Source organism: Manis javanica, chromosome 5 (assembly GCF_040802235.1).
Source record: "Manis javanica isolate MJ-LG chromosome 5, MJ_LKY, whole genome shotgun sequence".
NCBI lineage: Eukaryota > Metazoa > Chordata > Mammalia > Pholidota > Manidae > Manis > Manis javanica.
In genome coordinates, this window is record NC_133160.1 from 101,028,200 (window position 1) to 101,042,446 (window position 14,247).

Below are 14,247 nucleotides of genomic sequence, written 5' to 3' on the forward strand. Positions count from 1 at the left end.
TTGTCTTTGCAGTATTAGTGAATACCATTATTTTATTTTAAAAAAGCATGGACTGCTTGCTATGTGTCAGCACTAAGTGCCTTACATATTATTAACTAATTTAATATTCACAAGAACCAAAAGATGGCACCAATTCCTAACACATTCATATGCTTCATGGTAAAGCTTTAGCAAGGCCCAATATAGTGAAAGAAAATTACTTAAAGTAGTAATGCTGAATCTGAAGTCATTCCTGAGGAATCCCTGGATCATTTGCCTTCCATACCTAAAATATGCACCCTCAGCCTTATTCAAGTGCTTTCAGTTTGGTTTAATAAACAAGAAACTAATGTCTACTCACTCTGCTGTCAAGAGAAAAAAAGTTTGGTATTTAAGACTTTTTTTTTTTTAATGTTCTCAGATACAAATCACCATCAAGAATCACAGCCCAGAGGCTGAACTGTGTCAAGTATGTGGGGGACAATGTGTACATATGTCTCCCCCCACCCCCATGAACAGCATACTAAATAAACACACACTTCAACTGGGACAGAAACGGGGGTCCCTTGCCCTGGACACATCAGGTGTTAGAGGGCATTGCTTTTATTTGGCTCTCCTCCAGCTTTATTTCTCTCCAAAGGCCACGGATTCTCAGAAACCATTTAGAACACATTCCAGGATACCCGGGGTCCTGAGATTCCCTATCCACACGGCTCCCAAACTGCTTCTAGGATCTACCTCACTGAGAAAAGACCTTGCCATCAGTATATATGCCGCTGGGCTGAGAAGCGGCCAAAGCGGACTGCTGGGTGGGCAGACGGACGTGCAAGCTGCCCTGTCCACACACATGCACCAGGTACCCAGGTGGGTGCAATGGAGTCAGCTCTCCCGTGCCTTCAGTTGTTTCTGGAAAGGAATTCGGAGGAACCTAGTAGGTGATCAAAGGCAACTCCAAAAGAGACACTCCACCAAGGCAGAGCAAAGCCAGCTGTGGCACGAGGTAGACAAATGGGGAGCTACCAGACACAGTGAGCAATCATATAAAAGGGGGTCAGGAGTCGGGGTGGGGGCGCATAGGAGCAAACTGAAAAAGGCCGCAGCCATCCAAGCAGTTTCCGAACAAGTGTGTGCCTCTGGCACACATAGCCATTCCCAGCTCCGCTTTACAGGCGCACGTCTGCGGACGGAAGCGGGCAGGGTATCTAAGAAATGGGTTCTGACGTTGGTTGCAATGCCAGGGAGACGACAGGGTAGCAACCGAGGCTCTGCGCAGTACGAGGGCCCGACCGTCAGCTGACGGGGGACAGCCAGTCCCGGTCCCAAGCCGAGAGGGCGGGGCCGCGGCCAACGTCACGGCCACTTGCCGCATCCCCAGGACCGCGCCGGTGCAGCTCGGGTGTGGGTCTCTGCGGGAGCCACCCGACCTCCGCAGCTTCTCCCAGAATATGGCCGACTCGGAGAACCAGGGGCCTGCAGAGCCGAGCCAGGCGGCAGCGGCTGCGGCCGAGACGGAGGAGGTAATAGCGGAAGGCGGTGTGCAGCGGGGCGGCTCCGACAGCGCGGCCGGCCGCACGGCCGAGGAGCCCCAGACGCCGACAGAGAATGCATCAAGGCCTAAAAATGACTTTATCGAGAGCCTTCCCAACTCAGTGAAGTGCCGAGTGCTGGCCCTCAAAAAGCTGCAGAAGCGGTGTGATAAGATAGAAGCCAAATTTGATAAGGAATTCCAGGCTCTGGAGAAAAAGTATAATGACATCTATAAGCCCTTACTTGCCAAAATCCAAGCACTTACTGGTGAGATGGAGGGATGTGCATGGACCTTAGAGGGGGAGGAGGGGGAGGAGGACGATGAGGAGGACGAGGGGGACGAGGGGGACGAGGAGGGGGAGGAGGACGAGGAGGATGAGGGGGACGAGACCGCCGCAGAGGCCGTGCGGCAGGTGGCTGCTGAGGGTCCCCACTCTGCGGTGCCTGATGACGCCAAGAAATAAGCTGGAAGGTGGGGAGGGCAGCGATTAAAAAGAATGACGACGAAAAAAACACTTCTTTCCCCTGAATATCAGTGGACTTAAAAGGGCTCAGGTTTTGGACCAAAATACAAGACAAATCAATTCTGACATTTCTAAAAAGATGTTAAATTGAAGCAGTCAGATACTGGCTAGCCCGTTTCAAATTTGGTTTCCATTTTGTACATAAGGTGTTGAAAAAACTGAGTTAAGTTTAAAATGACTTTTTCATGATCTCTTCTGTGAGGACTGGAACTGAGGCTTATTAAGGGTGTCAAGTAGATGCGAAGTAAGAAATGTCCCTGAAACCCATTCATAACACTATCATCACACTACGCACGGAACAGCTAAGCCGAGACTGAACACGTTCTCAACGCTTAACACTTCAGCTTCTTTAGTTCTGAAATTCTCCAGTGCAGAAAAAGAACCCAAGGAAAATCTCATCTTTGAAACTTTGCTTTCGTAACCCAGACGTCGGTTTTACACTTCAGAGAAGAGTGAGGGAATGGAGGAATCCTGTGATGGAGATCATAAGAGTACTGTTAATGAGGCCTGGAAAAGTGCCACTTCAAATTCTAAAGAACCTTCTGAATATTTATATGTACAGAAACAATACAGTTCCAAGAAGGAAAGTGTATAACCTGTATAATATTGTAACATATGTGTTCATTATTTACAGTCTCATGTTTATGTGTTTTCTTGGTAGTGTCTATTTACAAAGGTGTAAAAAAATTTTTTTAAACCCCAAATGTTTAAGTATTAAGTCCCTTTATCTAGCATTTTAGAAATATTAATTTACTTGAAGAGATATAGAATACAGCAAATTCTGTAAAGCATGTGTATCCAGTGTTACGTAGTTTGATCTTTGTGAAGTCCTGTCATGTAGCTTTTAGAATGTAGCTGTGACAATTATCAGAACTCTTCACTGAAGCTAATGTTTGGAAAAAATATATATTTGAAGAACCAGTCCAAGTGTGTCTCCCACATCCCCAGATCAGAAGTAGAAGGGATTTATGTTTGCTTAGTTGTGCCTTCATTATTTTGCTACATAAATGTGACATTAAATATAAAATGTTGCATAATCAAATTTTACTGCTTCAGGATAGACTGGCATACAGTTAGGGATTTTTAGGAAGGACACATTTAATGTAAAGACGCTTAGCTTCTTTGTGGGTTTTGAATTGTATGTGACCCACTGATCTATAAAGAAACATAGCATAAAGTTGTTTACCACTGTAGTGTTAATAAAACAGTATTTTCAAAAACAAAAGGACTCGGTATACTCTGTGTGGAATCAAATCACAGCCTCCAATAAGCAATGAACCTTGGGCAATTCAGTCAACTGTGTTCAATTTTTCCTCATCTGTAAAAGGTAATAACAGTGCCTCACAGGTTATTGTGGAAAATGAGTTAATACACATAAAACCCACAGAATAGTGTCTGACATATATTAAATGCTTTAGAAATATCAGCTATTATTATTACTACATAAGAGAAAAAGATACTATAAGAAATTCAATCCTCCTCCTCTCCCCCATTGCAAAAGGGGAGAAAATGAATACCATTATACTAAGTTTATGATTCTTTATTGTCAGAAAATAATGTGGCCTTTAATGCAGAACAGGAAATTCAATTAACTATCTTGTTTTGGTTTCATCTTAAAAACTGAGGTTTTGATTTCCTTCCAGAAGGGATAAAAAACTTTAATATGTGCATTTCATACCAATTCCTTCTGTTTTTTTTTTAACCCAATTCCAATGTGTGTGTGTGTTGGGGGTGATGGTGGTGGTACAGTTTCCATCCAGGCACCACGCAATTCTCAAACACCAGCTGGGTGTCTTGAGAATTCAATGCAATTCTGATACTGTCTGCCCAGAGACCACACCAAATTCTCTGGGTTAGGGGCTCTGCTCCATCCTCCACTCCAGAGGCCAGTCACAGGTCCCAGGAGGTTACTGCGCTGCTGACCAACTGGCTACAGATTGGAGTTCCAACGACCTCCCCCTTAGGTTCAATTAATTTGCTAGAGTTGCTCGCAGAACTCAGGAGAACACTTAGATTTACCAGTTTAAAGAAGGATACTGTAAAGGGAATGAACTAATAGCCAAGTGAACACATACACTGGGCAAGGTCCCAGTAAAGGAGTTTCTATCCTGGGCCTGGCTCAGTGGCATGTGGAGGCGTTTTGGTTCCCTAAGCATGGTCACTCTCTCCAACAAGAAAGCAGCATGCAAAAAAGATGGAGAGCAAAATGCTCTTCTCATGAGTTTTTGTGAGGGTTTCACTGCATAGTCATGATTAATTAAATCACTGGCCACTGGCTGATTCAACCTCCAGGCCCTTCTCTCTCCCCTCCCAGGCACTGTGGGCTAAGAGTTCCCACCCTTTATTCACAAGGCTGGTCTGCTGAGAGACCAGCCCCAACCCTTGGGTGAGGTCCAAAAGGACTCTCCATTTACATAAAAAGACAGCCTTTTGGCTCTAAAATGTTTTCAGGGACTGTGGATGAAGGCCAAATGTATCTGAGAAATGTATTTTTGGTCATCTGAATGACCAAATATATATATTTCTTATAGCTCATTATATTGCCATATGACATTATGAATATACAAAAAAGGCTATTTCAACTTCACATCTGGGTATTCTGAATGAAGTAAAAATAACTTAAAAATTAGAGTCCTCCAAAATTTAAAGAGTCAGATACATTTTCTTACATTTCCTTTAAAGGTTAAAATTACACAGAAGCAAAAATTACACTTCCTTACCTTAGGGAAAAGAAGGCAGCTCTGACCTGTTGCTAATGGCAATAGCTGAGTAAATCTTAAGGTGGTTATTAATCTTCTTTAGGGCCAGGCTAACCAAAGACAAAATCAAAACAACATGCTATAGAAGAAGTCAATGATCATCTAAGCAAAAACATAATAATAAAATTCAGTATTAATTTCTTATGTCTAGGAATAAGAGCTGTGATTTAGTATTTTTCTCAGTCCAGCAAAAAAGCAAAACTAAATGACAGATGGAGCATGTCGGGTAAATTATAGTATTCCCAGAATCCTCCGCTTGGCCTTAGTCCATTTATGTATCAATTGGTGTTTCTGTCCACAGACTCCGGGGGAAGGGGAGGAGAGAGGATGGCTGCTCTCTTCTGCCTCCCTTCTGGTACAACTGGTCTGGTGCCTGTCAGTTACCAGGAAGCGCCATGGAGGTCCTCCGGGAAGGGGCGGGTGAGAAAGTGGGTGCACTGTGTCTGCAGAGACGGGGACCACCAGGTGGGCTCTGCTAGAGGAGACCGAGGAGAAAGGAGAGAGTGTGCCCCTACCAGAACAGAGGGAGCCAGGCCTCCGTGTGAGCAATAAAAAGGGTTTCTCCCAATCAAGCCGCCTCCTTGACTCATTTCGGTTCTACTAGTTTATTCACCCCAGGCCAGGAAAAAGTTTTCCCTGGAGCTACAGGGCATAATTATTGGAGAAAATTTTTTCTGCAGGCATGTAATTATATACTGAAGACCCAAGAAAATCAGCTGAGAACTATTACATTTAACAAGTTTGAGGAACTGACCAGTTACCAGATAAATATACAAAAATCAGTAATTACTTCTAGGTATACTAATTAATAACAAAATACATGGAAAAGGCTCTCCGAGTAGAGATAAGAAATCAAAATATTTATAAAAACCACTAATAAAAAGTATGTGTAGCCTATGTGAAAAGAAAAAATTGAATATCAGAAAGAAATGTAAAATAGGCCTTTGGATGGTGACTGAATATCATAAAAGTATCGGTTCTTCCCAAATTAACTTTTAGTTTACCATAATTCAAATCGAAACCAAAACTGGATTTGGAATTTAATTACTCTAAGTTCACCTGTAAGAATATCTAAAGAAACCAGCAATCTGGAAACAATTCAGATTTTTACCTTAGACTGCAGGCTCAAAAAAGATTTTTTTAAATTGAAGAAATAATATTAAGTATTTATCAATATATAAATTGACAGGGAAAGACAAGATTAGTGATATAAGACCAAAAGAAATAATCAACAAAAATGACAACACAAAAATTAATAAATTATAAAGTTTGAAGTTCACCGTTTCTAAAAGCAAACAAGCTGGGAATAAAATGCAGTAAGTAAGGATAGCAAAGGGTTAGTAGTGTTAATAAAAATTTCATACAAATCACATGAAAATCATTTAGTTCCAACAGAGAAATGTGTAAGGGACAGAAGCAGACTACTTTACCAAAAAGAAATACTGCCACCCTGTTTGGGACAGAGATATGCCCTGAGAGGGCAGCGCTAAGTGGGCCTGGGCCCCAGTAAGATCTGAGCATACACACTCCCATCCGCGTGCTCTGGCCAGCAACCTTTTTCTTTCACTTATGGTCGGACTTTTTCCATAGAGTTTTACCTACCATTCACATCACTGCTGGCCACTTTCCCCAGGATACAGGGATATTTATGATGCCTCTCATAATGTCAAGCAATTTCCACCATTTCCTATCTGGGTTGATCTCTACCCCCTGTTTCTTGTACTACCTATCTGATAGTTCCTCAGACAGTCATAAACCTTGCATGTTAACACCTAGTAGGATAACCTCCCTTCAAAGTGGGTCAAACACTATCACTCAAAAACCATTTTTAATCCCTAATAGGCCCAAATTAGCAACACAAAATAACTGGTAGAAAGAAAGCATCCTGTAGTATGCTGATGCTCACCACCCAAGCATGGCTCAGCAGCTCTCCCTGCCTGAGAGTTTACACTCAATCCATACACAAAGACATGTTTGCATGAGTGTGCACATGTACATACTTTTTATTGAGGTGAAATTTACATAACATAAAATTAACCATTTAAATGAACAATTCAGTAGCATTTAGCATATCTGCAATATTGTGTGACCACTTCTAATTTGCTTTTTGTTTTAAACAAACTATTTTAGAGGTCAACAGCAATAAAATGAACCAATGCTGTGCACAACATGTGAAATAGCCTATGTGTGGAAAAATACAAAATTTAAACAAATGAGATCCAGTTTCTTACTCATCAATTAGGGGCAAACAACTGCAAAATAGGAGAACACGAACCTATGTGCCTTTTAAACAAAAGCACACTCTCCTCACTGACTCTGAAGCACCACTTGCAGGGCTGAACCATGTCTGTGGGCACATTGTGAGGGCATAAGAGTCAGCAACAGATATAACAGATGGAAGAAAGACAACGTGTTATGGACCCACTTCTATCATGCAGGGCCTCAGCTCTGCTCACAAACCAACAGCAGCTTCTTATTGCCTGCTGCACGAAGCCTTCCAGTACTTCCTTAACCATCAAAGGCTCCAAAACCTAATCCCCCACTAAGCCAGTGTGGGTCACCCAAGTGAAGCTTCTGCCAGCAATGCCCCTATCCAGCTTTACCACCCCACTTACCATTCTGAATGAACCAATTAAGGTTTAGCCACCACTTCACAGAGCATTGTAACTTTTTATTATGTTTTCATTTTCACTTTCTATTACCCAAATATTAGTAGGCTTCCTAATCTAGTTCTATAACCAGATCTGTCCTCCCAGATAAATCTTTTCAAGTTGATGTCTCTCAACTCCTCCAGATTCAACCACACCAGTCTTCATATTTCCTTATTTACATGATTGCATGAGAACAGCTTATCACCTAAATAAACAGTGTTATATTTCAGCATTCCTGAACAGTTTGTCTTTCAACTATTCAGTCAACTCAACTGTTCACTCAAACAAATGTCTATTGAATAAGGAGAGAAAATAAGAGTGATAGAAAGAAGTAGAGGGAGGATTAAAGATAGCAGCATGAGAAGTGAGACAGAGGCCTCCTCTGAAAACCACATATAATACTAAAATATAATTAATACAACTAATCCTGAAAGAGCAACAGGAAAGAAGGCTATGCCAGACTGCATAAACCTGGAGAAAAGAATAGACTTCACGGAACAGGGTAATGTACCAAAGTAGTGACCCAGCGGGACACAAGCCATTTCCCCACCCCAGCTCACTGGTGGGAGAAAGAAAAACAGAGCAGGGAGGGAGTGGAGGCCTGGGACTGCTGAACACCTAGCCCTGGAAATCTGCTCTGAGAGCACAAACCTACATTGCATGGTGCTCTGGTGATGAGGGGTGTTGGAAAGCTAAGACAGACAGAATACCTGGAGAGACTGAGTCCAGCTGCTTGTGGAAAACAGGGATCCATATCCATCTGCTCTGGGAAAAAAGAAAGGCTGGCAGTCTGAGAGACTTCCTAACAGTGAGAGGGCTGCTAAATGGACAAGGACTGCACAGAGCTTACTGCTCAGGAGAAAGGACAGGTAGGCAAAATTGTCTGGGTACACTCTGCCCAGCAGGTTGGAAATTTTCAGGATTTTCAGGCACTCCAGCCCCATGGCTGGCTATGCAGCTACAAGGACCCCCACCATGATATGCAGACTACTGTGCCTTCCTCCTGGCCAGCCCGCACCTGGCTTGCAAACCAGCAAACCCTAACCTGGCATTAGGCCAGACAGAGGGAAGGCCCACCTACAGCAGCTACAAATACAAAACATAAAGGCTTATACCTATAGGCTCAGCCCACCGGTTCTGGCAGTGGAAACAGGTAGAGGATTCAGCAATCAGGAAACAGCTCTTTCCTCCCCCCAGGCACAAACACCACTTGCCTGCAAACCCCAACATTGCTCCAGGGGCTGAACAGCTCCAGAGAGTAGAGCTTCTGGACACCAGAGGGTGCCACAAACAAATATGAAGCACTAAAGGAACCTGATTCAAAGCAAAATCATATATACACCAGACAAAGAGTCAAATGAAACCAGTCTCATGAAATCTTCCTAAAAGAGATTTCAAAAAAAAAATCATAAACATGCTCATGGAAGTACAGAAAAATATTCAAGAACTCAGGAATTAATTTCAGTTGGAGACCCAATCATTATGGAATGCAGTATCAGAAATGAAACATTCAATGGAAGGTTTTAAAAGCAGATTAGATACAGTGGAGGCAACAATAAATGAAATAGAAATTAGAGAAGAGGAATACAAAGAAACTGAGGGACAGAGAGAAAAAAGGATCTCTAAGAATGAAGGAATACTGAGAGAACTGTGTGACCAATACAAACACAACAATATTCGTATTATAGGGGTACCAGAAGAGGAAGAGAGAAAAAACAGGATAGAAAGTGTCTTTAAGGAGGTAATTGCTGAAAACTTCCCCAATCTGGGGAAGGAGATAGCCTCTCAGGCCATAGAGGTGCACAGATCTCCCAACACAAGGATCCCAAGGAAGACAACACCAGGACATATAATAATTAAAATGGCAAATATCAAGAATAAGGACAGACTAATAAAAGCAGCCAGAGAGAGAAATAAGATCACATAGAAAGGAAAGCCCATCAGGCTATCATCAGACTTCTCAGCAGAAACCTTACAGGCCAGAAGGGAGTGGCATGATATATTTAATGCAATGAAGCAGAAGGGCCTTGAACCAAGAATACTCTACCCGGGGACACTATCATTTAAATTTGAAGGAGGGATTAAACAATTTCCAGATAAGCAAAAGCTGAGAGAATTTACCTCCCACAAACAGTCTCTACAGTGTATTTTGGAGGAGCTGCTACAGATGGAAGTGTTCCTAAGGTTTAATAACTGTCAGCAGAGGTAATGAAACAATAGTAAAGAAAGTAGAACAGCTAATTATGAAGCAAATGCAAAATTAAATCAACTATCCCCAAAGTCAGTCAAGAGATAGACAAAGAGTACAGAATATGATATCTAATGTATAAAGAATGGAGGAGGAAGAAAAAGGAGGAGAAAACAAGAACCTTTAGATTGTGTTTATAACAGCACACTAAGTGAGTTAAGTTAGATGCTTATATAGTAAGGAAGTTAACCTTGAACTTTTAGTAACCACAAACCTAAAGCCTGCAATGGCAAGTTAATACCTACTGATACTCACCCTAAATGTAAATGGTCTGAATGCACCAATAAAAAGGCATAGAGTCACTGAATGGATAAAAAAAAGCAAGACCCATCTATATGCTGCCTACAAGAGGCTCACTTTAAACCCAAAGACACACACAGACTAAAAGTGAAGGGATGGAAAAAGATATTTCATGCAACTAATAGGGAGAAAAAATCAGGAGCTGCAGTACTTGTATCAGACAAAATAGACTTCAAAACAAAGTCACAAGAGATAAAGAAGGACATTACATAATGATAAAGGGGTCAATCCAACATGAAGATATAACCATTATAAATATAAATATCTATGCACCCAACACAGGAGCACCTACATATGTGAAACAAATAGTAACAGAATTAAAAGGGGAAATAGAATGCAATGCATTCATTCTAGGAGATTTCAACACCCCTCTCCCTCCGAAGGACAGATCAACCAGAGAGAAAATAAGTAAGGAGACAGAGGCACTGAATAACATATTAGAATAGATGGACCTAACAGATATCTACAGAACTCCACACCCAAAAGCAGCAGAATACACATTCTTGAGTGCACATGAAACATTTTCAAGAATAGATCATATACTAGGCCACAAAAAGAGCCTCAGTAAATTCAAAAAGACTGAAATTGTACCAACCAGTTCATTAGATCACAAAGGTATGAAACTAGAAATATATTATGCAAAGAAAATGAAAAATCTGACAAACACATGGAGGCTTCACAACATGCTCCTAAACAACCAGTGTATCAATGACAAAATTAAAACAGAGATCAAGCAATATATGGAGACAAATGACAACAATAATTGAACACCGCAACATCTAGGACACAGTGAAGGCTGTGCTAAGAGGAAAGTATATTGTAATACAGGCCTACCTCGGGAAAGAAGAACAATCCCATATGAACAGTCTAAACTCACAATTAACAAAACTAGAAAAAGAAGAACAAATTAGGCCCAAAGTCAGTAGAAAGAGGGTCACAATAAAGATTAGAGAAGAAATAAATAAAATTGAGAAGAATAAACAATAGAAAGAATCAATGAAAGCAAAAGCTAGTTCTTCAAGAAAATAAACAAAATATATAAACCTCTATCCAGACTAATCAAGAAAAAAAGAGAGTCTACACACATAACGAGAATCAAAAATGAGAAAGGAAAAAATCACTATGGACTCCACAGAAATACAAAGAATTACTAGAGAATACTTTGAAAAATTATATGGTAACAAACTGGATAACCTAGAAGAAATGGGCAACTTTCAAGAAAAATACAACCTTCCAAGGCTAACCCAGAAAGAAACAGAAAATCTGAATAGACCAATTACCAGCAATGAAATTAAATTGGTAATCAAAAAACTATCTAACAACAAAATGCCTGGACCAGATGGCTTCACCACTGAACTTTATCAAACATTTAGTGAAGACCTAATACCCAACCTCGTTAAAGTCTTCCAAAAAGTAAAAGAGGGAATACTTCCAAACTTATTCTACAAGGTCAGCATCACCTTAATACCAAAACAGGCAAAGACAACACAAAAAAGAAAATTACCAACCAATATCCTTGATGAACATAGATGCAAAACTACTCAACAAAACATTAGCAAATGGAATTCAAAAATATATTAAAAAAATCATCCACCATGATCAAGTAGGATTTATTCCAGGGATGCAAGGATGGTACAATATTAGAAAATCCATCAACATCAGCCATCACATAAAAAAAAAAGGTAAGAAACCACACAATCATTTCCATAGATGCTGAAAAAGCATTTGACAAAATTCAACCTCCATTCATGATAAAAGCTCCCAACAAAATGGGTATAGAGGGCAAGTACCTCAACATAATAAAGGCCATATATGATAAACCCACAGCCATCATCATACTTAACAGCGAGAAGCTGAAAGTCTCTCCTTTAAGATTGGGAACAAGACTCGCCACTTTTATTTAACATAGTTCTGGAGATACTCGCCATAGCAATTAGACAACACAAAGAAATAAAGGGCATCCAGATTGGTAAGGAAGAAGTTAAACTGTCCCTGTTTGCAGATGACATGATATTGTACATAAAAATCCCTAAAGAATCCACTCCAAAACTACTAGATCTAATATCTGAATTCAGCAAAGTTGTGGGATACAAAATTAATACACAGAAATCTGTTGCATTCCTATACACATACAATGAACTAGCAGAAAGAGAAATCAGAAAAATAATTCCATTCACAATTGCATCAAAAAAAATAAAATACCTAGGAATAAACCTTGCCATGGAAGTGAAAGACCTGTACTCTGAAAACTACAAGACACTCATGAGAGAAATAAAAGAAGATACCAATAAATGGAAACACATCCCATGCTCATGGATAGGAAGAATTAATACTGTCAAAATGGCCATCCTGCCTAAAGCAATCTACAGATTCAATGCAATTCCTATCAAAATACCAACAGCATTCTTCAATGAATTAGAGCAAATAGTGCTAAAATTCATATGGAACCACAAAAGACCCCGAATAGCCAAAGCAATCCTAAGAAGGAAGAATAAAACAGGGGGAATTACACTCCCTGACTTCAAGCTCTACTACAAAACCACAGTAATCAAGACAATTTGGTACTGGCACAAGAACAGACCCATAGACCAATGGAACAGACTAGAGAGCCCAGATATAAACCCAACCATATATGGTCAATTAATATATGATAAAGGAGCTATGGACATACAATGGGGGAATGACAGCCTCTTCAACAGCTGGTGTTGGCAAAACTGGACAGCTACATGCAAGAGAATGAAATTGGATTATTGTTTAACCCCATACACAAAAGTAAACTCAAAATGGATCAAAGACCTGAATGTAACTCATGAAACCATAAAACTCTTAGAAGACAACATAGGCAAAAATCTCCTGAATATAAACATGAGTAATTTCTTCCTGAATGTATCTCCTTGAGAAAGGGAAACAAAAGCAAAAATGAACACATGGGACTACGTCAAACTAAAAATTTTCTGTATGGCAAAAGACACCATCAACAGAACAAAAAGGCATCGTCAGCATGGGTGAATATATTTGTAAGTGACATATCTGACAAGGGGTTAACATACAAAATATACCGAGAACTCACACACCTCAACACCCAAAAAGCAAATAACCCGATTAAAAAATGGGTGGAGGATATGAAGAGACAATTCTCCAGAGAAATTCAGATGGCCAACAGACACATGAAAAGATGCTCCACATCACTAATCATCAGGGAAATGCAAATTAAAACCACAATGAGGTATCACCTCACACCAGTAAGGATGGCATCAAAAAGACTAAGAACAACAAATACTGGTGAGGATACAGAGAAAGGGGAACCCTCCTATACTGCTGGTGGGAATGTAAGCTAGTTCAACCATTGTGGAAAGCAATATGGAGATTCCTTAAAAAACTAAAAATAGAAATACCATTTGACCTGGAAATCCCACTCCTAGGAATTTACCCTAAGAATACAAGTTCTCAGATTCAAAAAGACATATGCACCCCTATGTTTATTGCAGTGCTATTTACAATTGCCAAGATATGAAAGCAACCTAAGTGTCCATCAGTAAATAAATGGATAAAGAAGATGTGGTACATATACACAATGGAATATTATTCAGCCATAATAAATAAACAAACCCTACCATTTGCAACAACATGAATGGAGCTGGAGGATATTATGCTCAGTGAAATAAGTCAGTCAGAGAAAGACAAGTGCCAAATGATTTCCCTCATTTCTAGAGTATAACAACGAAGCAAAACTGAAGGAACAAAATAGCAGCAGACTCACATCCTCCAAGAAGGAACTACCAGTTACCAAAGGGAGGAGTGTGGGAGGGCAGGTGGGAGGGAGGGAGAAAGGGATTGAAGGGTTTTATGTTTATACACATGGTGTGGGGGTCACAGGGAAGACAGTGTAGCACAGAGAAGGCAAATAGGGACTCTGTGGCATCTTACTACACTGATGGACAGTGACTGTAATGGGGTGTGGGTTGGGACTTAATAATATGGGTGAATGTAGTAACCACATTATTTTTCATGTGAAATATTTGTAAGAGAGTATATCAATAATACCTTAATTTTTAAAAAAAGACCTTTATTCATGCAAAAAAATAAAGAAGTAGAGAGACAGAAACTCAAACCCAGAGATAGGAAACATAGAAAGGCAGATAAAAAATACTCAGAGAAATAATTTTATAAAGATAAGAAAGAGTTACAAGTGCCAACAACTGCTGGCCAGCAGACTGCATCACAAATGCTTGTGTCTGCATTAGATCACTCTTGCCCCA

The 14,247-nt window shown here is 40.3% G+C and overlaps 2 protein-coding genes across 26 annotated transcripts in view; one reads left to right on the forward strand and one right to left on the reverse strand.

Annotated features, from left to right (window-relative positions):
• The window catches only part of HERC3 (HECT and RLD domain containing E3 ubiquitin protein ligase 3), a 119,730-nt gene that overhangs the window by 17,959 nt on the left and 87,524 nt on the right, over positions 1-14,247 (reverse strand). The window contains exons 24-25 of one of the 25 annotated variants that reach the window (XM_037020117.2): positions 4,751-4,839; positions 3,250-3,348 (exon numbers count right to left, since the gene is read on the reverse strand). The exons of 23 other annotated variants lie outside the window; for them this stretch is intronic. In XM_037020117.2, coding sequence (XP_036876012.2) covers positions 4,752-4,839 — 88 coding nt within the window. In that variant the 3' untranslated portion in view covers positions 3,250-3,348; position 4,751. Of the gene's footprint in view, positions 1-3,249; positions 3,349-4,750; positions 4,840-14,247 lie in introns of those variants that run through there. One more of the 25 variants, XM_037020116.2, reaches the window with a different exon arrangement.
• On the forward strand, positions 1,328-3,234 carry NAP1L5 (nucleosome assembly protein 1 like 5). The gene has a single exon (XM_017673876.3). The coding sequence runs from the start codon at positions 1,425-1,427 to the stop codon at positions 1,968-1,970; it is 546 nt and encodes a 181-aa protein (XP_017529365.1). The 5' UTR covers positions 1,328-1,424; the 3' UTR covers positions 1,971-3,234.